Source organism: Patagioenas fasciata, chromosome 1 (genome assembly GCF_037038585.1).
Source record: "Patagioenas fasciata isolate bPatFas1 chromosome 1, bPatFas1.hap1, whole genome shotgun sequence".
In the NCBI taxonomy this organism is placed as follows: domain Eukaryota; kingdom Metazoa; phylum Chordata; class Aves; order Columbiformes; family Columbidae; genus Patagioenas; species Patagioenas fasciata.
Window position 1 is genome coordinate 70,725,016 of NC_092520.1, and position 24,621 is coordinate 70,749,636.

The following is a 24,621-nucleotide window of genomic DNA, read 5'->3' on the forward strand; positions in this document are numbered from 1 at the left end:
ACCCAGAAGATCAGAAATAACATAAATATTGCTTTAATTTTTTTGTGATGTTATTTTGAAAATGGTATGGTTTTCCTTGAAACCTTTCCTGGAAAAAAAATGCAGGTGCAAGGGAAATAAGATGGGGGCAACAGGAATAATTTCATACTTGAAAAAAATTCATATTTGAATAAAAGAAGACAGTTTAGTCCTGCTGAGATTACTTCTTCAGTAAAAAAAAAAAACCAACCCTCTTCTCTTTTTCTGAATGGAAAACTATAACTATAAGCTGTAACAAAAAGTTTGGACCCAGCCATTATGTTCCTTCTTTGACAGTGAAAATAACTATATTTCTTAACTAACAGCTGAATTAAACACTTTTATTTAATATATTGTCCTATTTATATGAATAGACCTCTAGGTAGAATAAATTTCTTTTCAATCGAAGTAACATGTTGATGGGCTACTTGAAGAATAATGGTGAGCTAACCCATGAAGTGAGAGCAAATACTGTTCTTACTTTAAAAACTTTTGTGGCCTTCATCTCTTCAAGTGGTAACAATATGCAAGCTTACAATAGTCCATAAAAATTAACAGCATCCAAGGGAAATAATCTTCCCTGGTTTTCTTACAGTAGCTGGTGGTAAAAGGAAGACATTTCATAAAGACCTGGCACAAATGCTATTTTGTAAAATGCTGTTAGTAATACGCTCCTAATGAAAATATTTTGGTTTTGTCGGATTTGTGCTCTTAGAAGCTATAGAACTACCTAAATACTTCTTTTTTTTTTTTTTTTTTTTTTTTTTTTTTGTTAACTTGGTTTTCAGCTCCTTCCAAACATTCCTCAGACTTTGTTTCAGCAGCTAAATGAGTGATTCAGAGGATCAAAGCAAACGATTCTGGAAAAAAAAATATGGGTCAGATAGATTTGCTGCAGTTGATTTTTTTTTTTTTTTTTTTTTCTCCCATCCACATCCTTCCTTGGGTTACTCAGGCAACAGCAGAAATGGGGGGATGCTGAAGAGAAACCAGGTTGTCTGCAGAATGCAAAGACAAGATTAACATTTAACCTGCTGGCAAGTATGATGCCTTGAAAATAGGTCAGTTAGAAATGGTAAAGCCAGACTTGATCGTGAGAGATGTATGCATGCTTGTATGTAACCTCTTTTTTTCCCTGACTTACTGTGTTGTTTAGTCTTCTCCTTGTATGGTGAGGAAACAAGACAAACCTTTGCCAGCACCTCCACCTCCCTTGCGTGATCCTCCACCGCCCCCACCAGAGAGACCTCCTCCGATTCCACCAGACAACAGGATAAGCAGACACCTGCATCATCCAGAAAGTGTGCCTTCCCGAGACCAGCCGATGCCCCTTGAAGGCTGGTGTCCCAGAGACGTGTTTGGGACAAATCAGTTGGTAGGATGTCGAATAGGGAGTGATGCTTCTCCCAAGCCGGGACTGACTGCAGTTTCAAACATAAATGGAAGGCACAACCGCGTAAGTTCTGATCCAGGATTTATGAGGAAACATAGACGTCACGAGCTGCCTGTGGAAGGTGCCAAGGTATGGAATGAGCTCAATGTGTTGAATTCCAATTTGGTACCCTAATTGCAGCATTTTCTTACATACTGCTTATATGTGCCAGTGTTGATATGGTGTTTCCAAATATTTCCTGTTGCTGCTTAATAATAAGCTGGTGATAAAGAAATGGTTTGCTAAATGCTGTAATTTGTAAAGCAACGCTGCATGAGGGTCGAAGTTACAATTCTAGCATGAAGCCATCAAAAAATGGCTTGGAGAGAAAATTCTGGATTTGCTATATTCTTTTAGCAAATTATCCGTACAGTTGGTGCATGATAATAATACAGCACTATGTGCTCTAATATAGTTATATAGCATCTCAGGTCCACTTTGGAAGTGTCGTATGTCAAAACTGTTTATGCATTTGCTGATGGAATAATAGGTGTTCCAGTTACCTATCTCATAGTTGAGGTGAGGACTTAGTAACCTCTTCAGTCTGTAATTTATGCAATATGTACAGATGATGTATATGACTATAGTTAAATTGTCAGATATATTGTGTGCATTAACATAAAAACTAAATATGCTAAAGGTCACTTACCTTGTTCATCAGTAAAACATTATTTTCAAAAGAACATTAAATTAGTCATGATGTTCAGTAAACTCTAATGGAAAAGATCTAACCTGCCTTGACCGTAGAAAGAAGAAACAAATACATCCAAAGCCAAGCGAAATGTAGAATCATTTATTGTATCTTTAGCACTGGCTATAATAGCAGCATCTTTGAAGTAAAGTGCTCAGTGACACAACCACAGTATTGCATCGTTTGATTTGGTATTATCAGTAGTTTAAACCTTATTCAGGATAATGAGCATTGCAACTCCTCTTTTTCATTTATATCTGTACCCGATTTTTTCCCCTTCTGTACTTAAATCAGAACTCCAGCTGATGAAATTGTGCATTGTTCTTATTTGTCCATAGCAGCTTTTGACTTCTCTTGGACCAATGTCCAGTGTCATGTCTAATAATCCATTTTTAGTGCTGAGGGTGTTCAGAGTTGTCACTTGCAGCCTTTCCATTCATTGTCCAGCTTGGTTTGGTTAGGGGGCATCTGCTTTGTCACCCACAGGAGGAACATGTTTGCCTGTCCTTGGCTGCAGCAAATAGAATATATGTCTATGACTGTGATGTTTCTTCTATCAGAAAAATTGAATGATTGTTTCTAGGTGTTAATTGATGATATCTGGGACGAGGGGGGTACACCGCAGGAAAGAGTATTTCTGGCATTAGACAGCTTCAGACAACTTGCAAGACTGTACAATTGGGAAGGCTTAGGTTTGAAAACAGATCAAGTGGTGGTGGCCTAAGAAAATATTCTTAGTTCTGCTCTAATCAGTTTTATCAAAGCAGCTCAGTAATTTATTCTTTTCTTTGCTTGAAGACTGTGTAGCTTGTGCTAAGAAGGGTGGATTTCTGATTAAGTCACTGTAGTTAGAAATCGTAGCTTTTTTCTCTCCATTTGCTTTTCCCAAGGTCACAAGCTATTCAACCTTTCTATCTCCATTTTTTTTTTTTTAATATATATCGTGGTTACTTTGAAAGTACGTTACTGAAATTCATTAAGTATTGGTAGAGAGCATTGACATGTATGATGAAAGATACTTAAGTCCATGATACTATATATAATTAGAATGTCCTTTTATTGTAATGGAGGCAAACCACCAAAATTTTACTTAGAAGTATGCTGCTGTTTAAAACGCTAGAGCTTTTCATCTGATTTTACATGATACTGGGTTTATATCTTCAATTGTACCTTCAGATAGTATTCCAGTTGTGGTCTGGTGCAGTCTTGAAGGTGTTGGAATGAGTGCTTCTCATATCAGAATAACCACTCAGTGCAGAAATGCCATTGTAGTCTGGAGGATACATATTTATTTCTTTAGCCAAATGCTGTTTGAACTGTCATTTTCAGGTTATAGATTCAAGCCATTCAGTTAAACAGAGCAACTTAGAACTCTGAATTGTTGTTTCAGGCTGTATGCACATTCACAAGGGAAACATTTAATTTTTATCCCTGATTCATGTATCAATTGTAATACAATATTTTTGCTGTTGATAAAAGCCAAGAGTGAGGAAGACAGTCCTGCAGGTAGGGGGTGGATTCTGGCAGGCACTGAATCACAGAGTTTTAAAAAGCATTAACATGTTTAGCATGCTATACCTGTTGTTTTCCCACTGTACTTTATCTCTCTCTCTTTGATCCGTTGGCAATCTCGAAATCTTAGTTTTCCCCCAAGCAGTTCAGCTGTAACTGAGTAGTCCATCAAGTAATTGAGATGTGGAACTTCCTCTTTTGGTGAAGTTTTAAGCTAATGTGTCCTGCAGCCCCCAAATGGGGTGAGCTGAAGCAGATAAGAAAATACTCACTTCCGATAGCAGCTGTGTAGTTTGAACTCCTAGAAAAGCCTTTACCCATAGTCTTCTCAAGGGCTGGGTTGTTGTTGGTTTGTTTTTTTTTTTTTTTTTTAATGCCTAGTTGATGAACGTCTGTAATAATAAACAGCAGGAGAGACACATTGTAACACTTGTGCAATTTTTAGGTCTTTTCAAATGGTCATCTGATAAATGAAGAATATGATGTCCCTCCACGGCTTTCACCTCCTCTTCCAGCTGCATCCATCAGCCCTAATATAAAGTAAGTTAACTTTATCTGTAAAAGAAATGTGTTAATTAATGTTAGATAGTAGCACTGATTCTCTGGTGCTAAAAGAAAAATGGGAGAAAGAAAGAGAGAATAAAAAGAAGGAAAGAAAGAAAGAAAGAAAGAAGGAAAGAAAATGAACTAAACTTGGTTATGCATTTTCTGTGAACTTTAACGTGGGTTTACAAAGGAAACGTCAATTGTGTAGATTAAGTGAGAGCAGTTCTAGTGTTAATTGAGCATATTACATTTTTATAGGAAGAGAGAATAAATTGTGGCAGATCTTGCTCTCAGGCATTTTGCAGTGGGAGCAGAGACTCTGGTTTTGCTTCTGCTGCTACAGAAGTGTGATCAGAGCTGTTTATTGCAGGAGATGAAGAGATTGGAAGGAAAGTGCTAAGGGTAAAAAGCATGATTTGTCTGTGTTCTGTGCCTAATCTAGTCATACTTTCTAGGTTTTATGTACCTCGAATTTTATCCAGGGTTCACACCAGTATCTTTTATTTGTTGTGGCTGAAAAATGAACAAACAAAACCATTTTATATCTACTTTAATGGAGTCAACATCCCTGAGTTCCAGAATATGATTTGGGAAATTTTGTCATTTCAAGTTGCAGACTACTCTTAGTCTTCCAGTAACATGACTGTTTATTCGGTACCAAGATGAATCACTCTTATTAACCAAGGATTTTCTGCAGAGCAAGAGATGCTTAAGATAGAAGGCTTGGAAGTGCTATGAGCTAGTCAATTTTTTTGCGTTTTTGTAAGGAAATCAGAGCCTATCACAATATTTGATGTTTTCCTACAGCTTCTTTACAATATACTCCCTGTGATTTTTGCTGTTAAATAAAATAATTGGACAGTCAGTACATATTAATAGCAAGAATTTACCAATTAGTGTGTAATTTTGCTGTATCTTCACCATTGTTGCTCAGTTAGCAATAACATAGAAGACAAATAAATTTCGACATGATGTTAATATACTGTTTTTTCTCTTCCTGAGCACTAGAATAAAGGTTCAGTGGAGCATTGGCTTTTTTATTCAGCAACGTGTGTTCCAGTGGAACAATTGCCAGGCTGAAGTTCTCCATGTTTACTTTCAGTTCAGAAGCAGATTTTGGAACATTATCCAGACCTTTCTATAATTGAATGTTGTGATATAACCTGATTGAGGCAAGGTATCACAGGAATACCGTTTGGATATCTCGTGTAATCAGTCCCCTTTGTAGATGGTTTCTCTGCACTGACTGCTCCTTCCACGATACAATGAAAACCATGGGATGTTCCACACACTGTCAGTCAGAAAGAGGAAGCAATAACTCTGATAGACAAACTAAATAATTTCTTATTCCAAAGTAAATTGAATTCTGAAGAGAGGAAGATTCTTATCTTTATTTTTCATAGTGTTAAAAAACCAAAGCATTCTGCTTCGTGAAAATTCCGTTTTTTTTACTCGGATTTTTGCAAATGTAGCCTAGAATCAAGGTACAATGTATATATAAACCACACAGTGTTGATTGGAAAGCCCACAGGATATTGTAGCAATCTGGACAGCCACAAAATCCCTGTCAAACCAGTCCAAAGCAACAATGTGTGGCTATAGCTTGGTCAAAAGAAAAGTCCTTATTAACTGAAGTTGTGTGAGTAGAAAACTGATGTATTCCAGCCGAAACAAAGTCTTTGTTTGCTAAAACTGAACTCCATAGACTTTTCAGGAGAAAGTGAACTGTCAGTTCTGGTTTCATTTTGTACTCAAAACTTTTAAAAAATATGCAGCACATTTTAAATTTTGATTTTTAAAATGCCAGGCGTATCAATATATAACCTACGGGTAAGAAGTTCAAGTTATTTAATTAACAGCTACTAAAACATCATGGGGAATGGCTGTTAAAATTAAAACTCGATCACTGTTTGTTGCTTCTTGAAACATTAATATGTCTATTTTAAATTTATTACAAATTAAGGTTTGGGTTTTTGTTTGGTTGGTTTTGGTTTCTTTTTGTGCGTAGTGTTTTTGGTGTTTTTACCGCTAGAAAATATCCCAATAATGTAGAATATTGTGTGGCAATATGTAGGTGGAGAAGCTGGGGCGGGGGGAGGGAAAAATCTTCAAAAATAGCAAGTTTCATAAGTTTAGTATTTCCACCAACCACAACAATTACTTTCAAAAAGGTAACTTAAATAATATTTAGCATTATTTAATTTTAAATGTTGGAGAGAAAATTTTTACAGTGTGTTTTTCCTCCTGTCAGATTGACTGCACTAAGACCTCATAAATCTGTTGAACTGTGCTTGATCCAAAATACCTCCGCTTTCCACAACTGTGCTAGCGCAGTCGATCTGGTGCAAGTTTCTCATTATTTCTTGCTCTCCAGTCTCTGCGGAGTTGTGGCTTGGGAGCTAGCTTGTTTCTTACTGTTCCAACGCATTTTATTTTTTATACTTACTATCCTAAGGCTGTAATTTCAAAGGTTTGACTGAAGGGTACATTGACCGTGTGTGAAATCTCTTAGTCTAAGTAATGAGGAGGCAAAATGACACCTAGTTGAAACTTCATAATTCTAAAATATCACTACTTAACGTGTTTGATCAACTTTTGCTGATTATGGGATTACAAATATGACTTTCTTTCTTTGCTAAATTACATTAATAGAGAAGCACTGTTATATCTTTTCAGGAAACAATGCTGATTTATTTTCATTTTACTAAATTGGTTATTATTAACCATACTTTAATAATGACATTTTAGACTTTTGATAACCAAGCATCTGATGTTGATTTTCTACTCAGCCACGATGTTGCTGACCTTGCATGCGAACAGTTATTCTCATTATGGGCTGCTCTAATTATGTCAGATAATTTGTAGCAGCTTTGATCAAATTGGCCTTTTATCCTTGAAAAATAAAACTTTATGTCAGAGGTACAGAACCATTCTTCACCAAAACTTAGACATTTTCAAGTTAAATAGTGTTTGTTTTATTCCTGTGAGTAGGTCCCATTTTGCTACATCAGTAGAAAATTAGCCTCTTTCTCTTGAAAGTTGTGCCACAGTGGTATTTTCTGTGAGAGAATGTCTAGTTTTGAGTAGTTAATGAGGCATCCAATTCCAAGTACCTTTATTCTATAAACGTTAGGAACTCTCTAGTTGCTTTGGGGTAGTTAAGAGAAAAGCAGCACGAAAGGTATTTCTCCTCTTGGTATCCCTCCTGTCTTGCTAACAAGCTTGGAAGGTGAAAATCGTAGTTCCAGTAAAGGCAACTGTGGCTTGGAAATCCCAACTCCCTTGAAATCAGCCTGTGGTGTGATGCTTCTCCAGCAACGTCAGAAGGAGTGCTGCTGACCTGCAGGTTCCAGATACCTGAGAGATGGGACTCTGGAGGATGCAAGGTATCCTCAGCTCATAGTGTGACAGGCTGGTGAGACTGGAGGCATCAGCTGTCCTCTGGTAACTCTTGTTGCATTTCAGGCTCACCTTGTGACAAATAGAAAATTGTGTCCCCCTCCATGAATGAAGGTGAACTGCTTTATATTTGATTGTGTGGTCCATATAACTTACTGATTATTTTGGTGAAACAGAGTTTGCTTGAGGCTTTACAATATCAAAGCTTTCGTCTGCACTAGGAAGTAGTATTCTGCATAGGACAGAAGAGTTGATAGTAAGGACCTGATGTCTATACTGTACATGTTGTGTGGCAGCAGTTCAACTTGCTGTAGTCTTCTCCCATGAATTTGAACAGTCTGTAGCAATCAGAACATAATAAGGGAGCACTTGGTGTGTATCACGTATTTTTGTTTAATCTGAAAAGTATTCAAGTTGTGCATTCCTCAGTGCAAATCAAAGCATGGTAAGTGGGGAGATTAAAGGGATTCATTTCAAAAGCACAGTCCTGATCCAGACTGAAATACCTGGACTGCAAGTTCATGGTGTCTAAGTTCTGTAAATCACTTTACCAGTAAATGCTGGAAGGAGGAGCTTTCCCTGAAATACTTCTAAATAAGTGAAATGTTGGTTTCCCTGGTCGTTCTTTTTACAACTAAGTTGGACGTTAAGTGGTTCAACAGAAGTGTATTCTCACATCTTTTGCTGTTTTGCCTTTTGCCCTTGGAGCTCAGTAGGGTAAGCAAGATTGACATCTAACCTACTGTTCAACAAACCAGAAAATATATTGCTTACCAGAATGTATTTCTGACTTTCAATTTTAAAATATTTCTGCTTAAGGAGTAGGAAGGGTAACGAGAGAATATGTAACACAGTGTACAGTTCCATTTTGTGTTCTTCTGTACACAAATCTTCTAAAGATGTAAGAGTAATGAAGTTTTTTTGAAGTATAATTATAGAAAATTTCACCAGCTTGATAGACAGATGCCTAAGTGTTTCATGTCTTCAATCATGACAATGTTCATCTGTTTAGTTACAAAAAACAGTAAAATATTTGTTTATCATCTTAGGTGGTTTTGTGTGGAACAATAGTTAAACTTAGAATAACAGAGATTTAATAAAACAATTTGATCTTGAGGAAATGCCAATAATTATGAAGCAAATGGGATAGGCGTCTGGCAGAATAATGCAAAAGAGGTTTCGGGTTAAAATATCATTGCAGCTGGGGTAAGCTGGAAAAGCAACATGATTTTTTAAAAAATACAAGTTCTGAAATACTAATAGAATTTATAACATAAGTATATTACCATTTTAGGACCCTAATGGAGAGTATATTACCTATATGATAGTATTTCTAACTCTTTTACTGCTTTACAAGTCAAAAGCACCTTTGACATATTAACCACATAATACGGACAAGCTGGCAAATATTTTCCATACTTTAAAGGCAGGAAAAGAGAGACTTTAATAGTGTGAGGGACCTGTCTAAGACTACGTAGTATTCAGAAGCAGGAGACTTGAAATGTATGTCTTTAATAATAGCTCCAAACCACCAACAATTTCTCAGCAGCGCAATAATGTTGAGAAATTGATTTTGGGATGTATATACACACTGGTATCCTGTGAATAAAGGTGTAACCCTGTTATCATGGAAGTTAGGTTCTTGTGTCTACTGAATAAGTAAGAAAAAAAGCAGGGACATGAATTAGCTGAAGAGGGGAAACTTCTTTTTTGTTTTCCTTGAGTATTCTAAAGTTATTTAGTTTATAAATTGTCAGGAAATAAATCCTCGAGCTTTCCTGTCTGAGAACTGTTTTTATTAGGAAGCTGATAAGATTATCTATTATAGTATTTAATTCAGTTGATGGTCAGGCTCTCAGTTTTACTCTGTAGATTTCCTTAAAAAAATTAACTCACAGTATTCCGAGAATCAAAATCTGTTCTATAACAAGTTTCAGATAGGGTCTTCAGAGAAGGATTTGGGTTGGTTGGTTGGTTTGTTTGTTTCTTCCTTCCCCAGCAATAGCTTTTGAAGAGGGCTTCAAGCAATACTATCGACATGGTTGTGGTTGGTATTGGACATTCAGTATTGGACACTTCTGGTCTAGATATTACAGAATCACAGAATGTTAGGGATTGGAAGGGACCTCAAAAGATCATCTAGTCCAATCCCCCCTGCCGGAGCAGGAACACCTAGGTGAGGTCACACAGGAACGTGTCCAGGAGGGTTTTGAATGTCTCCAGAGTAGGAGACTCCGCAAGCTCCCTGGGCAGCCTGTTCCAGTGTTCTGTCACCCTTACTGAGAAGAAGTTTCTTCTCAAATTTGAGTGGAACCTCTTGTGTTCCAGTTTGAACCCATTACTCCTTGTCCTACCGTTGGTTGTCACCGAGGAGAGCCTGGCTCCATCCTCGTGACACTCACCCTTTATATATTTGTAAACATTAATGAGGTCACCCCTCAGTCTCTTCCAAGCTAAAGAGACCCAGCTCCCTCAGTCTTTCCTCATAAGGCAGATGCTCCACTCCCTTAATCATCTTCATTGCCCTGCGCTGGACTCTCTCCAGCAGTTCCCTGTCCTTCTTGAACTGAGGGGCCCAGAACTGGACACAATATTCCAGATGCAGTCTCACCAGGGCAGAGTAGAGGCGAAGGAGAACCTCTCTTGACCTAATTAATAGTTCAAACATGGCTATCTGCAGAAGCCAGCAATTCGGTTTGTGATTATTTTCAAAAACACATGCTAATATATAAATACATATATATAACATCTTCAGAACATGCTGGGTTGCCATGTAAGAATGGTTGCATGTCCACAGAAATTAGAAAATTTATTCTTTGTGGGCCTTCCAGCTGTCTACTTGGGGATGCTACAGGGTTCTCATTGTCCTGGTACATTTTTATGTTCTGTCCTTCAAATGAATGTACAGCAGTGACACAAACCTCTTGTTGGTCTAGGAAGTCAAAAAATAGAATAAGCAATTCAATGGCAAGTAGTGATGGAACAAGGGGTAATGGCTTTAAACTGAAAGAGGGTAGGTTTAGAATAGATAGAAGGAAGAAATACTTTACCATGAGGGTGGTGAGTCAGTGGAACAGGCTGCCTGAGAAGCTGTGGATGCCTCATCCCTGGAAGCATTCAAGGCCAGGCTGGATGGGGCTTTGAGCAACCTGGTCTGGTGGAAGGTGTCCCTGCCCATGGCAGAGGTGGTGGAACTAGATTGATCTTCAAGGTCCCTTCCAACCCAAACCATTCTGTTATTCCATTAATTTCACACTGCATTGCTGTGTAGAATTTTGCTCCCTCTACAGAAGGTGGTTGAAAACTGCAATATAGAGTTTGTACCTCAGTGCCATGAATTTTCTTTCTACCTATCTTTGGCTAGTATGTCTTAGCAAAAGAAGTTGGATTCCTGTCTTTCATGAACTTGTTTTTGAAGTCAGAAGCATATTACTGATTGAAGGAAAGAGTGAGAAGTTACATGTAGCTAGGGAGCGCTAGACTCCCTTTATTTACTTAGTTATACATTTAACGACAAGCTAGTATTCACAGTAGTTAGTTATTCATTTTTGTCCACAGAGAATCTGGACATTCTGAAGTCATGTGGCATCATCTACAGTAAATAGTGAAAGAAATACATTTTTCCTTTTGAAGGAGTATGCTGTATGAATCAGGTGCTACTTGTGTTGAAAAAGCAAAGCAATGGGCCTGGCTTGTCATTTCAGCTCTTGTCCTTATGGTAAAATTATACTAATTAGACCACAGAAAGATAAACTACATCCACTCCCTTCTTGTATTTCTTCATAGTCCTGAAGAACTTCTCTAAATGAAAGCAGATGTATCTTATAATGTGGCATGCAGTTCAGCTCAGGGACCGTTAGCCAGATTTTCAAGCCACAAATCAAAATGGCTGTGGACGCATTGCACATCTTTAGTCAAGGTCTTCCAGCTGTTGGCTTTTTTTGTGGCAAAGAATAAAGGTGCTGTAAGCTTTTGTATTTCAGATGTTTTGTGAGTTCCTTACTTATTTTAATGTATTGGTGTAATTGCTCTATGTATAAGAGACTAGATGATGATGTTTGCTAGACCTGTAACCTAACTAGTTATGTCTCATGAAGGCCAAAAGATATCTTGAGCTTGTGAATATCTTAACAAAATCACTTTCCCCAGACTGGTCACTAAAATGAAATTTTTGCCCATCATTTTGTAATACTAATGTAACAGACAACCAGATAGTAGGATTCAGTTTTTTGCTTTAAAGAAATCTCGTATCTGGCACTATTCTCCATGATGGAATTGTTACTTGTAAATGGAGATTGTAAAGTCTGCCTCTTCTCTGGGCTTCAGCTGCTTTCAGGAAGTGATAAAATTGCTGTCTAGGAGAACTATTAAGGATAATTGTTGTTTAGAGTAAAAATAATGTAAAATACAGGCAAATTCTGGGGGTTTGATAATGTTATGGCTGGAACAAGACTGCACTGAAAGGGCAAATGTCCACTGCCATGCTAAGCCCTGCTAAATACTGTTTGCTCTGAATTAACTTCTGTTTAGTTCTTTTGGTAAGTGCAAAGAGGTTAAGCCTTGTAAGTGCCTATTGAGTACTCTAATTCTGCAATTCTCTACTATGTTGTGCTTGCTTAAAGTAGCTGTTTAACTCTTAGAAGGTCAGCTACCCTTTTCTCTATGCATTCTCAGTGACAAGAAATACTAGTAACCTTACAAGTTTCAGTTTGACATGATAAATTTTTTTACCTTATGTGTAGCAGATATCTGTAAGGATGTTTAGGTTAAATAAGAGTGTTTTCTGTGTTATACTGAGATGAATTATGTAACAGTTAAAGTAAAATTGATCTTTTTCTCATCTCCTTAGATGCCCTGTTCCTTCAGCAAATTCTTTGCCTGATAAACCAAGGGATCATACAGATAATGATGATGACTACAAAGTTCCTTCTTCACATCCTGTAATACTGAGCTCACAACCACCTCATGGTCATAATATAAAACCTCTTGCTCGGTAAGGTCACTTAGCAGCCTTGATAGCAACTTATTTGCAAAAAATATGTTTTTTCCAAAATTTAACTTGATTCAACATGTATCCTGATGGTTAAGCTTGCTGGCCTTCTAAAATGTCTTATCTTTTCAAACTTGGCTTACGTATGCCTCTGTTTTGTTTGACCACCACCGCGGTCATAAACCTGTGAAGTTCACTATATTATATCTCTATTGTGTCAGAACTGGGTGTTTTTTGCTTTTGAATACCATTTCTGCAGTTCATCCTTTTTTCCCTTAGGTCGAGGTTTTCAGAACTGACCAGGAAATTCAGCCCCCACAGCTCTTGCAAATTTAATTTTTAGGAGAGTTGTGTGACTGAAATTCCCAAAGTCAGCTTTGAAAATCTTAAACTTTCACAATTTATATGATTAATTTTAAGAAGCAATGAAGTACTGAAAAATATGTGACTTGGCAGATGTATGTACATTTATTCTCTTTTTGTCCCTTGTGTATTATGTCTTTTTGGCTTTCTGAGCCTCTTTCACAGCATATTTTCCTTGTGCTCCTCAGGAAGAGAACCTTTTTTTACATTTAGGGGGAATATATCTCTTTTACTTTAAGTGTGTTCTAAAATAATATCTTCAAACTGTCACAGTTCTGAATTAGTAATAGATTATGGCAAGGAGATTTTGGAGCCAAGGGACGTGGCGACTGAAGGCTGTGTCATTCTTGGTGAACTTCTTACTCTTTGACTCATAAAAAGATCTGAATGTCTGGAATTAAGAGAGTAAGTCTTGGGAAAAATAAGGTCCAATTTTCTACTGGTCTTGTAGGTCAAAAGTATGATACTAAAATAAAGTATTGATGTACAAAGTTCAGACTCTTCTGCTTTTAAAAAAATAGTGACACATTTTTTTCTCTCTTTGTCTGAATGTGATGTCAAGGACCCACCATCAATAAAGCCTGACATGTCCCTCATCCCAAAATTAGCCAATTACAATTTTTAGACTTCTTTAATCAGACATTTAGAACTGGTGGAAAAAAGGTCATAGCCTGATCACTCCTTGCATGCAGGTTAAAAATTCTGTCTTCATTAGCAGTGCTGATCCAAACTTCACTGCATAGATGTGAATATTACACAGTTGTCTGAGCTTTATTGTCTTGAACACCTATCTACCCTATGAGACTTAAAAAAAAAAAATCACTGATGGATAAAACTCTCAATGTTGGCCAGTGAAAAAAAAGATTGGAAGAAAAATATTCTAAGGTCCCAATCCTTTTTCCCTGTGTCATTTTTCACCTGAGCGTGTTGTACTTCTGCATGGGAATGTCTTTCTTTACCATGCAGACAGACTGAGTTGCTTGCATGACCAGAGTTGCCCAGGGTGCCACCACACTAAACCATTCCAGCTTAAAAATAAAAATCCCAACCCACGATGCACCATTATTACTAAATACTGGCAAACCTGCCTAGGTTAGCAAGCAGTGTGGTGCAACAGGAGTCGATCTGTTGAGGGGACTGGTTGACTCCAGATCCACACTGTATTTTTGGGGAAGTTTTGGATCCAGACTAGTCCTAACATGGTCCCGTGGCTGGAGTACACTTTGCAAATTGCAGCACATTCCTGCAGGACATTTTCTGAGTTAATGTCATCCAGAAGCAATTGAGTCTGCATGCTCGGAGACCCCTCTGCAATGTAAACTGAAGTCCTGTGAGTAGGGATGACTTGTGGAGATTTGTTTCAATTCATACTCCTGACCTGAGCTAAAACACTAATAGCTAGATGCACCTGGAAAGATTCTCGAGAAAATAACCAGCTGGAAACTAGAAACTTCTCATTGTCCAGTATCCTTCTTTTACAGAAAAAAAGAGACTTGAGTGCTTTCAGTTGGCTGGTACAGCATTTTGCTATGCCATTAGAATAATTAATATAGACAACAGATGGAATGCTGATCTCCAAGTTTTTTTTCAATTTTTTTTCTAGTTTTTAATTGATTTTTTAGCTAGCGTACTTGGTCTTGCACTTGGGGTGGGAGTTTTGGCATTAATCCAGGACTTGCTGCAGAGAAAATACCTGTTTGTCATTCAGGTTGCTCTGTGATCAAAACCACTGACTGTTATATATTCTAGTAAGAATTTTAACTTGAAACAAACCTTTCTCCTACGCATTTAAAAAAAAAAAGTGCAGAAAATATACGATGTTCCTTATACTTAGAGCGTCATCTTTTATCTAATGTCACTGCTTAAATGTGAAAGCTCAGATAAAGCTTTCAAAAAGAATCATTTTTCTGGTTGATACTATATAGTATTAATGTTATTTTAATCTTGTGGGGAGAGGAGTGTCCATAATAGCTTAACTTTTCAGGGTTTGTTTAGCAAAACTGTTAACTTTTTTAAAAGAAATTTTTAGCACCTTTCAGCTTTGTCCCCCAGTGTCACCTTCTCAGTATCCCTTTCCTAAGTGTACCTTCCTCAGTTCTTGGATATTATTTAGTTTTCAGTAAAGAACCTACAAGAATAATACCAAATAAGATTTGTAGTCTTATCTGCTGATAAATGAGTTAATTGTCTGGTTTGCTACAGCCCCTGGTATGGGGCAACTTCAGCAATAAGAAATGGAGTAAAGAATTTCAGCATTACTAGTGAGGCTATTATTACAAGAATGATACACTATCTTTTCCTAATAAATCTTCTTCCGAAAGGAAATGGACAGACGCTTCCTTGTTAGTACTCATTTGCTGCCTTTTTTTCTGGTGTTTACTGTTGGCGTAAACAGGTATTTCACCATGATTTGTAAACTGATCACTTAACTGGGAGCATTCTGACCTGAAGATTTCTGAAGCGGTGCCATGTTAAGTAGAAAGTATTCTTATTTATTTAGTGTATATGATGAGGAGTCAAAGGAAGTGTTGCATTGGGAGATTGAACCAATCTAATTTCAAAGACAGAAGCAACACTTCCTCTACTCTTTCTCTGGGGAAATTAGTTCAGAACAAAATAGCTCTTCCTGTTAGTTTTTTTTGTTTTGTTTCAGTTTTAACTCTTGTAATTATTCTTGCATTGATTTCATTACTCCTAGTTATAACTCTTGGGACCACAGACACAATTTCACTTCCTCTTTCCTGTTTATGTATTTTAAATTATTCCAGACCTTTATTCATCCCTCTTTACCATATGGCCAAAGCTGATAGGTTTATTAATGTTTGTACTATTGGTAAAAACCCAAGATCTGAAACTTAAGCTGTGTGTAGCTCTAGCAGATTTGCTAGTATTTAGTAATAATGGTGCGTTGTGGATTGGGATTTTTGTTTTAAGCTGGAATTGTTTAGCATGGTGGCCTTTTTCCAAAGAAACTCTCTGGTTCTTTGTGAATTTGCAGAGTCCACAGTTCCAATGATGGGAGTAATTTCCCAGCTCTTTCACGTTTATTTAAAAAATATTTAATATTATGAAAAGGCTTTTATTCTGTGTTTTTCCCTGCAGTATTTGAACAGAGTCATTTTACAGAAGTGGTCTCTGATATTTTTCTGACAAGATTATAGGCAACTTTGTACTGTTTGGTTTAGATTATTTTCATATTTAATTTGATACTGTTGTTTAATTTTGAGGCTGTAGTATAGTTCCATTTTAAAAATTAGTAAACTGTGGTAGAAGTATCAATGAGACACAGCTTTTCACTACAAAAATGAATAAGTGCCTGCAAAACTGGATTGACTGGTTCAGTGTTGGGGTGTGTGTTGTTTTTTGGGGTTTTGTGGGTTTTGTTTGGTTTTGTGGGGTTTGGGTTTTGTTGTTTTTTTGTTGTTTTGGTTGTGGTTTTTTGTTGTTTTTTGGTTGTGTTTTGGTTTGTGTTTTTGTTGGGGTTTTTTGATGTTTCGCTAAGAGTTTAATTAAAATTTGTTATTGATAGTGCTGTGTTGTGGTGTTCCGTTTGGGTTTTGTTTTTTGGTTTTTGTTCGGTTTTTTTTTTTTTTTTTTAATGACTTTTCTGTGTACTTCAGTGTGGATAATTATAAAAATCTCCATTTGCCTTTACCTTATTTCTGCTAGGGAAAATTCAACAACTGGGAAGGCAAAACAGGATTGAGTCTGTGACTTATGTGTGTGAATGAACTAATGACCTGAGCTCTGAAGCATTAAACTATGTTTAATGCTATTTCTTCCCTTATCTTGTATTGCAGCCTTGAGTAAGTTGTTTAAGCCATGTCAGCATCCCACCAAGAAAGCAGCATAATCCTTCAAAGGAATTTTATTGACTGTTAACCAATATCTGCTCTCAGTATAAAAAAATCCTGTAAAGTTTACAATTGGTGCAGCTTATCGTCTTTCGTTTCCATATAATGGACTGCCAGCTCAGGTACTTGGTCATATTGGAAATTAATACTTGGATAACTGGTTGATTGATTCCTGTTTCACGTCTGTCTTCAGGGTGTGTGAGAATGGTCAATGTGCTGGAGTAATGAATGGAACTTCTACTTCTGAGATGAAGAAATCAAAACATCCAGAGTTAGGTATGGTTTTATTTTTCACTGTTTAGCAAGAAAATTTATTCTGCGTTGTTCTAGGGGTACAGCAAGAAAACATTCACTTCTTGTGGTTGTGTCATTCAGGAGATGTCTATGATGCACCTACTGCTCCGGTACCTTTGCCACCTGCACGACCTCCTACCAGAGACAACCCAAAACACAGCTCTTTGCTCAACAGGACACCCTCCGATTATGATCTTCTGGTGCCCCCTTTAGGTTGCAGACTTTTTGCTGATTATATTTAACGATTAACATCGCCTAGATAAACCAAATGCCATGTTTGTTGAAAACCAACAAATGTTATGTGAAGAGTACTGAACAAGCTATGGGCTAAATATTACAGCGCTAAGTCAATATTTTGTAAATTATCTGTAAGCCCTTATGCAAGACAGACAAAAGGAATACTGAATCTGTCTTTGAGCTGTAAAGAAAAGCAAAACCATTTTACCTGAAATAAATTATCATTTTTTGTCCCTTAATCTGAAGCTTGATCATTACAATGTAATGCAAGAGCGGAGGGTTTTTCCTATTGTAGCTTAAATAATTCCATTTCTTTTATCAAATGCAAAGAAGAATGCCAAAGAGGTGGTATTTAAGTCAAAGAAAACTATAGTAATAAGTTTAGTTCTGGTTTGGGTTTGGGTTTGTTGTTTGTGGTGGGGTTTTTTTGAGGGGGTGTTTGTTTGTTTTCCCCCCGCTATCAAGGGCTGCCTACGTTCACCAAAAGCTATCTTTCCGAACCCTGATTTCTGTTCTCTTACACAAAAGTCAGTGAGCTCTGCATATATACTGGAGCTGTGCTTGGCCACCACCCACACCTTCATTGAGAAACTCAGCTGCATGATTGTTAGACTGTAGTGTATGTGTCATCATCCTATTTTCTGGTTCCCTAAAACCTTCTGAACATTTGCCATGTTCCTGCATTGTACTCTCTCTGGTCCTCAAACTGTTCCTCAGCTGTGGGAGTACACAGAATTGAAGGCAGAACCACACAGTAAAGATCACAGTGCTTGGTAACCCTGGTTCTTTGTGCACCACCTTTGTGTAAGGACTACATTCTTTCACCAAGCCCTAGAAAATTCAGTTTATATCTGGGATCAGAGCTTTAGAACAGTAGGTAAAGATAATACTATAACTGTAGCGGACTCAATGTAGTCAGCGCTGGTGTTTGAATATAAGTATATTTGCTTTAGCTACTGAAACATAGTTATAATTGTACAATTATGTGCAGTGAAGCTTTCATTATGATGGTCTTTGCAGTTGAGCCACTAGAAGAAATCTCTCCCCCCACCCCAGAAAATAAACTGAGTACTGCGAAAGGTTGTTCAGAGCATGTTTTAGAAGAGGACTGTGCATAGTAGAAGTCAGGTTTGCGATTTTGTTACTGGAGTCACTGAACTGCTAGATGAACCCTAGGAGTACAAGCCTCAGCACCACAGAAGAATACATTTTAAGCTTTGCTCTTTATTTTACAGTTCTTAATGAATTTTTGCTTATCTAATAATTCTTTCCTAAAATGCAGGTGAAGATGCATTTGATAGCTCACCCCCTTCACTGCCACCACCACCGCCACCTGCTCGGCACAGCATGATCGAGCATGCAAAACCTGCTGGCTCAGGAAGCCGACCTTCCTCAGGACATGAAATGTTCCTTCATTCTGGTAAGAATACGAAGGAAAGAATGTATTTTATTTTGCTTCAGAAGCTTATCCGCTCTGTGGTAAAGTTGTCATCAAGCTTCGGAAGTCTATTTTTTTTATACGTCATTATACAAAGTATTAAAAAATAGGGTTTTTTTAAATGGTGGAAATGAAACAATTCAGCCTGTTAAAAGACTTTTCATTATCATAAAATAATGAAATAAGGTCTATATTTCTATACCAGGCTAGGTATTTTGGAAAATGGTACTTTTCCGGTAGGAGTTGTTAATTGTGAAGTGTCAAGTTTTCTGTTGTAATCTGTGGCACTAGTCTGTATCCTTTTTTCAACTCCATTGTTTTCTATAGTAAAACATAATTCATGGGGTTTATTTTCAAGTTGAAACTTGGGGAAAAAATCTAGAAAATAAGCAAAAATAGCATCCTGCTTAGTTAGAACTGGTGTAAAATGTTGTTGCAAAACTGAACTGTGAACACAGTTGCAGACACCTTTGATCTCTCCCTGTGAATCACTGTGACTCTTTTTCAGTCCCAGATTTTACTTGTAAAAGGTGTCAAAACTGTGTTCACAATTGGCGGATTTCGTCCTTGAGTTGAAAAGTGTTTGACTGTCAGGTTAATTAATTTGAATACATTTGCTGATGGTGATACAGATCGCAACAGATTTTTGTGGGTTATAGTGCATACCAGTGAAGTGACTTCTTTTTCTTCTGTGGAAGCTTCTAAAGGATGTTGGTGTTAGAAGTTTACCTGTCCTATGAATATTTTCAGTGATTTATCTACCTTGGGGTGTGGTTAGATGTCTTCTTCCTTCTATCTGTTTTTCTTAGAAGCTGTATGGAGAAGGATAAATTGAAATATTTTGACAATAGTGTCACATGAAGGCCAGAATGTAGATGAAAAGTAGTCCTCTGCAACTCCACAATAGCCTGACAGGTGGTTGGGCGTTTGGCTGACCTTCGTGGATCATACTAGCTGTGGGATGAAAGGGAGCTACTTTAGGTTGAACTGGAACCTTTTTATTGCATATTTTTTGCCACCAGTCAAGGCCTGACATTGAGTAATTCACTAAAACTCTGTATATTTTATAAGGAAAATTCAGCTTGGTGTTTTACTTTCTCATCTAAGCTGCTGATGGCATCCAGCTAAAAAGGCTTAGCACGTTACAAAATCTAAGGTTGATCTTCATAAATACCGGGCTCAGAATTAATTTATCTTTCACACTTCAAAACAAAAACAGTGCAGTCTTGTTCAGCCTGACTGGGTGGCTCTGTTGTATCATCTGATGCAGCAAGACATGCTGCACCATTCAGTTCTAGTGGCAATGGAGAGGAAGAATAGAAGCCCTCACACGTAGATGCACACAAACTCTGTCGATCTGTCTTCAGTTCCCAAGAACATGCAGAGTTTTGAATTATTGTTATTGCCGAATAATTTAAGAAACATCATTGATAATGTTAAAAAGCATTTAATAGCTTTTAATTAAAAATCTGGAAAATGTATCTATGGCTGCTTGTTTTTCTTCATATTTGCGTAGAGAATGCAATCTTATAGCAGCAGTTTTTATTAATCTCGGAAGCGTATACATCTATTTAGGCGTACATGGCTGTGTAGATCGGTCTTTTTTTATTCATATGGTGTTTCTAAAACCATATTACTCACTTTGCATCTTGTCAAATAAACTGCTGTAGATGATTTATGATGAGTTTTTGATGATTGGTTTCCTTACAAGTTTTGGGGGTGATTTCTCAGCTATCCATCAAAGCCTGTCAGATTATAGTAATAATCTCATCATCAACAGCAGCAAAAAGTTGCACTCACAAACACTCTTATGTGTTCAGAGCAGAAGCCAGATCCAGGATGATGTTATAACTTGCTCAGCTGCATCCTCAGTAGCCAAGAAGAAAAAAAAGGAGGGAACGCAATATACCAGGACTGTGCATTTCTCTCCTTTTTAAAATTCTGTTCCTATAATCAGCAGAGAGAACTGAAAAGCCTAGTCACATCAGCCTTTATCAGTTTCTTTAAGTTTTACTAGTAGCTGGGACTGTATGAATAGGAAATCCGCCCTGCAGTCTTTGTGAACTGCAAAGCACAGAAGTGTTACCAAGCTCTAACCAAACTCTAACCAAACTGAACCGCTGGGGTATTTCTAATTGTGCTGCTTCAGGCTTTGCAGCCTCTTCCATTGCTTGGCCAGCCACAATCCTAGCAGTGACAGAAAGGTACCTCAGCAATGTGAACAGAAGAGCCATAGTCATAGAATCATTTTGGTTGGAAGAGACCCTCAGGATCATTGAGTCCAACCATAACCTAACATAACTCTGGCACTAAACCGTGTCACTGAGAACCTCATCTATATGTCTTTTAGACACCTTCCGGGTTGGTGACTCCACCACTTCCCTGGGCAGCCTGTTCCACTGCCTGACAACCCTTTCCGTGAAGCTGAAGCGTTTTTTCCTAATATCCAGTCTGAGCCTTCCCTGGTGCAACTTGAGGCTGTTTCTTCTTCTTGGGAGAAGAGACCAGCACTCCCCATGCTACAACCTCCTTTCAGGTAGTTGTAGACAGTGATAATGTCTCACCTCAACCTCCTTTTCTCCAGGCTGAACAGCCCCAGTTCCCTCAGCTGCTTGTGCTCCAGACCCCTCACCAGCTCCTCTGAACTCTATTACCTCAGTCAGGTACCTCAGTAGTACTTTAGTCAGGGCAGGACAGACCACCTTTGAGCTGTGCTCTTGTTGTTTTTACCTCAAAACATAATTGCATGTCTACTGTGCAAGTGTTGAATTTGGATGTGCATGTGCATATGCACATGCTGTGAGGTATCACCTCTGTTTGGATTTGTGGCTCATCTGTCTGGAAGGGAGGCTATTTTCATCCTAGGTTCTGTGCATCAGATCTCCCCCAAATAATAATTCTAATTATTGTAAGAGACCTTTTTTGTTCTGTTATTACAGATCCCCATTTTGATCCGATTACTGGTCATGTTCCTTTACCACCTGCTCGTAGAGTAACTGGAGAAAATGTCAAAACAAATAGGACGTCTCAAGACTATGATCAACTTCCTCCCTCTTCAGGTAAGGTAGAAAACTGTCCTTGTGAGAAAACTGCAGCGTTATGAAGCAAATAACTTTCATCCATGAAGTCCAACTAGGTTTCTGTCATTCTGGGGAAAAAAAGGCAATGGTAGTCTTGTGTTACAAAAATACAAAATCATCAAAGGATAACAGAGATTAAAGTTGTGCAATGAAGTAGAAGTGACTACCTGTTGTCTGTAGGTGTAGATATTATGGCATCAATTTCACCAGCTGCCAAACTGAATGCTAATGTGACTTCTAGTGTTCCTTATTTTTTGAGAGATTTAAAGCTTTAAAGCTCAAAAGAGATCAGAATTCTTGCAGGGGCCACATGCATCTCACTTCCATCTTTGTTTCATAGGTCCTAAAATAACCCCAAGTAGCTTCACTCTGTAAAGTATTACTGTTATTTTCTGATTTTTTTTTTTGCTAATACTTTTGTCTGAAGTTCTAAGAAAATTTTAAAATGTTTTTTAATAAAACAATGAGAAGCAAACACAATTAAATTTCAGTCTTCCATTTGCAACAGAATCAGTCCAGTAGAAGCAATTCCTCTACCGTGAAATTTTGCTTACCGTTTTCAGACAACATGGATAGTATTTAAATGAAAGCTACTCAAATTAATTAATTATAAATAAAGTATTACTTATATTTCAAAGTACTTTCAGTAGTTTGTAGACAAATTTAATTTTCTTTGGATGTGCATGGTATATAGAGAAGGGGGAAGATTGTCCCATTTTGCATCATTTTGCTGTGTGGGGAGACCACACAGACTAATGATGCTTTGAACCGTTATTAGTTTCTCTAGACAAGAGTGAACTGTGGATGGAAACTGTTTTGTAATGCATTAAGAAATTAAGGAACTTATTTCAGTAGTCTTCCTGTTGTAATGATCATCAGTGTTTAATCACAACAATCACTAGTGGAAAAATGATACCGTTTTTTTAATTGTATCTCTCCTCCTTAGGAAAACGTAGTTTATCTGTGCTGTGGTATAGGAATGAAATAATATATTTTTCCATCTTAAAGTACAGGGGAAATTAAGTAAACTGGCGTTTTTAATGAGTAGCACATTTGAGAGTTAGTGTGATGCCTTTGGTAAATAGTAGCACTTTTGGGAGGATACCTCTACTAACATAAGTGTTTCTCTTTTTTTTCCCATTGTTAGGAAAAAAAATGTTTTATAATGCACATTTTGTGCGACACTATAAGGGATATCTATTTTTCCTACAGTGTTATCTTGATTTATTTAGGACTTCAAAATTATTTTATACTAGGTTATTACGATGATATGAATACTTTTTATAGCTATGGAATTTTTCTGTGATTCTTGCATTATGTGCTAGAACAGTTTTTAATTTTCCTAAGTTACTGCAAGGTGTTTCCTACTTAAGATCTCGGAGCCTTCTTAATGTCACTTACTAAATACTTTTCTATCTGTATGTTTCCCACAGTCATCTTCTAAAACACCCATGTGTCAACCTTTACTATAAATATCATTCTAAATCAGCATGATGTACAGCAAGATATTCAATTAAATTGCAATTAAATGAAAACAATGTGATAGATCATGTCATACTCTTAATTGGAAAGTTGTTTTTACTGTGGTGGTAGTTCCATAGAACAGAACTGATGAGCTTCAGGATGAACTGATTCACCTTCATCTATGCTTTAAAAAGTGTAGAGATGTAGTTCTATTCAGAACTTCTGTTTTTCCATTTATTCTGAACTCATCAGTTCACATAGGAAATTCTTCGTTTCAGCCCTTTTGTATGGTGATTCTTTGAACTAGCTGAAAAATCTAATTATAATTTAGCCACTGGCTTCCTAGGGTAGTATGGGGAATCCTTTAACTTCTGTGCTTTGATTTGACTGTTTTTAAGATTGCTGTCATAATGTTTAAGTGAATCGTTAATATGTAATGAGAATTATATTCTAATTCGGCAACATATTCAGTATTGAACACTTAAGAAATAGTTCTCTGCTCTGCATCTAACTATCCCAAAGGCATGGTTTTTCAAACTCCTTAATTACAACTTCTTAAAATTATTACAGTAAAAGCAAGAGGAGGAGATATTGCTAATAGCATATTTTACCTAAGCACAGACAGTGGTACATGGGAAAGGTAAAAGAAAATTAGGCCTCCAATATGGATGTCTGTTCTATTTTACTGAATTTAGCGCTTCTCTAAGAAATTGATTAAAATGGCTAGATAAGTGTGTTTTTCTGCTCCCCATTCGCTCATCTGGACTTAATAAAGCACTTGCATGAAAAATTAAATTTTAGGGTGTCCCATATTGTTTCAGGGTGGATTTCAATTAACCCTGAGGGGAAATAATGTGCCACAGTAATGCAAAATATGAAGATCATAACAACTTGGTGGACTAATATGTGCAGTGACTCCTTTCTCACTTTCTCCATGCTCTGTCAGTTCCTCAGCATAGATGTCCATGGGTATGCTTTGTTTCTGTACCCCAGGTAGATGAGATGTAGCTGCTTGCCACTGGCCTACAGAGGATCTTGCACAACAGACCTTCCTCACCTGGTTCTCTGGTGCTTCTTAGTCTGTTGGTGAAAGACCATGGACCATGCAGGAGAAGCAGCAAGGGAAGAACAGAAGAGGGCTGTTTCACAGCAGAGATTAATAGACAGTTGTAATCATTACAGATCTCTTCCTCCCCCTGTGCCACAGAGCTCTCCCCTTACAGCTTTTCCTGTGCTTTTTAAACACTAACTTGAGTCTGTCTCTGCCTTTATACTAACCCAGTTCCTAGGCATTGAATCTAGT

The 24,621-nt window shown here is 37.4% G+C and overlaps 1 protein-coding gene across 7 annotated transcripts in view; it reads left to right on the plus strand.

Moving 5' to 3' along the window:
- The window catches only part of CBLB (Cbl proto-oncogene B), a 138,833-nt gene that overhangs the window by 105,230 nt on the left and 8,982 nt on the right, over positions 1-24,621 (plus strand). For 6 of the 7 annotated variants that reach the window (XM_065829407.2, XM_071808540.1, XM_065829409.2 and 3 more), the window contains 7 exons: positions 1,175-1,540; positions 4,099-4,193; positions 12,448-12,591; positions 16,999-17,081; positions 17,181-17,312; positions 18,619-18,756; positions 21,714-21,833. In XM_065829407.2, the coding sequence (XP_065685479.1) occupies positions 1,175-1,540; positions 4,099-4,193; positions 12,448-12,591; positions 16,999-17,081; positions 17,181-17,312; positions 18,619-18,756; positions 21,714-21,833 (1,078 nt within the window). The remainder of the gene's footprint in view (positions 1-1,174; positions 1,541-4,098; positions 4,194-12,447; positions 12,592-16,998; positions 17,082-17,180; positions 17,313-18,618; positions 18,757-21,713; positions 21,834-24,621) is intronic. The other variant, XM_071808533.1, reaches the window with a different exon arrangement.